Source organism: Nematolebias whitei, chromosome 23 (genome assembly GCF_014905685.2).
Source record: "Nematolebias whitei isolate Nwh7 chromosome 23, NemWhi1, whole genome shotgun sequence".
In the NCBI taxonomy this organism is placed as follows: domain Eukaryota; kingdom Metazoa; phylum Chordata; class Actinopteri; order Cyprinodontiformes; family Rivulidae; genus Nematolebias; species Nematolebias whitei.
Window position 1 is genome coordinate 1621053 of NC_056520.1, and position 2018 is coordinate 1623070.

At 41.1% G+C, this 2018-nt stretch overlaps 1 protein-coding gene across 1 annotated transcript in view; it reads left to right on the forward strand.

Annotated features, from left to right (window-relative positions):
- Positions 1–1547: 1547 nt before the first annotated feature.
- The window catches only part of abcb11b (ATP-binding cassette, sub-family B (MDR/TAP), member 11b), a 23831-nt gene continuing 23360 nt past the window's right edge, over positions 1548–2018 (forward strand). Inside the window, exons 1-2 of the mRNA XM_037696457.1 lie at positions 1548–1642; positions 1739–1827. Coding sequence (XP_037552385.1) covers positions 1749–1827 — 79 coding nt within the window. The 5' untranslated portion in view covers positions 1548–1642; positions 1739–1748. The remainder of the gene's footprint in view (positions 1643–1738; positions 1828–2018) is intronic.

A 2018-nucleotide genomic window follows, 5' to 3' on the forward strand; every position in this document is an offset into this window, starting at 1 on the left:
CATTACAGAAAAAAACACAAGCACATGTGAAAATGTGCCATTAACACGAGAACATGGGAATCTGAAGAAAATGTGAAAACCTGATTTCTATGTGGAAACTATGAACATTTTATCAGTTTCACGTTAAGTCCCACATAGTTTGCTCAAGAGTTCAAATGGGTTTCAAACATCTGGAAAATGTTCCAAAGCTTCATGTTTCACATGTGAACAACTCATTTCTCATGTGGAAATGTTCACATTTACTGGGATTCACATGGAGATTTCACATGTAATCCAGGGGGTTTCCCATGTAATTTTATAGGTTTCACATATAAACCTGGACCTTTCACATGTAATTTCGGGGGTTTCACGTGTGATCCCTTAGGCTTCACATGTAACCCTGGATTTTTCACGTCATTTTAAAGGTTTCACATATAATTCTCGACCTTTCACATGCAATCTTGGGAGTTTGACATATAATCCTGAACCTTTCACACGTAATCCCAGAAGTTTCACATATAAAACTGGATGTTTCACATCATTTTATAGGTTTCGCATATAATACTGGACCTTACACATGTAATCCTGGGGGCTGCCTATATAATTCTGGAGGTTTCACATGTAATTTTGGTGTTTTCATATGTAATACTGGATGTTTCCAATGTCATTTTATAGGTTTCACATGTGACCTTCCACATATAACCTCAGAAGTTTCACATGTAATCCTGTAATCCTAATTTAGATTAAATTAGAAAAATTTGATCTTCCCCGTGACCCAAAATGGACAAAGCGGGTAAAAGATAATGGATGAATGGAAATCAGATCTTTAAAATAACCCCCACATAGAACCCTGGCCCTTTCACATGTAATTCTGAGGGTTTCACATGTACTACAGGAGGTTTCACATGTACTACAGGAGGTTTCACATGTAATCCTGGATGTTTCAAATGTTATTTTATAGGTTTCACATAGAGTATAATCCTGGACCTTTCACGTAATCTTGGGGGTTTCATATGCAATCCCTGGGGGTTCACATGTAATCCTGGACCTTTACATGTAATCTTGTGGGGGGTTCTGTTATTCTTATAATAATAAGAAATCTGGAGCCGGGTGGTTATTAATCATTATTTTGGAAGAATGGACGGCTCTTGGACGTCTTTGGTCTTTTTTTAGTCCCAGAGTTTGGGATTTATGTTGAACGACCCTCTGGCCTGAGTGGATCTTTTATGAAGTCTTGGAGTTCATCAAGTTCTTCATCAAACCAACTGAAAACTGAGCCCTTTCTTTCAAACAATAAACATTTCTAAAAAATTTTCTTCTTTCAGTTAAGAACAAGATTCATAATCGTTTATACCTTGTTATTAAATGACAGCTGTCTGTGAAGGTTCTTGTTCGGTGAATACGAGCCTCTGGACCTCTACCAGTGATCTGTTTGTTCTGGTGAGGTGATCGACCTCATCAGTGGCAACACCCCAAAGGACACTCACCTTTACAAAGCAACCAAGCCCAAACAAAGACACGTGACTCCACGAGGGTGTCCACCTGTATCCAGAGGACAAGCTGTCACAACTGCTGTCCTGGAGCTGCAGACACCGGACAGCTGGTTTTAACGGGCCTGGACTCATGGTCGGGTTGAACCAAGGATAACAGCAACCACTCATCGGTAAATTCCTGCTTCGTGGCTGAAAACAAACCTGCTTGGAAGTACAATTACCGTTTGAAACATCAGACAAACTTGTGGCTTTTTTTTCTGTCCAAGACGACGCAACATGCCAACGGGCTCCGTGAGACTGCAGAGCATCAAGAAGCTGGGCCAGGAGAACCACAGCTATGAAGGTTCAGATGAAGGTAACCATCAGTTTCCTGGACCGAGAAACGGGTTCAGTTGGAGCAAAATACTGGTCAAGGAATGGTCAGGACTGGACCAACGATCCATATTGGACCAGAGAGCCATACTGGACCAGAGGTCCATACTGGATAAGAGGTCAACAATGGACCAGAGGTCCATACTAGACTAGAGATCAACACTGGACCAGAGG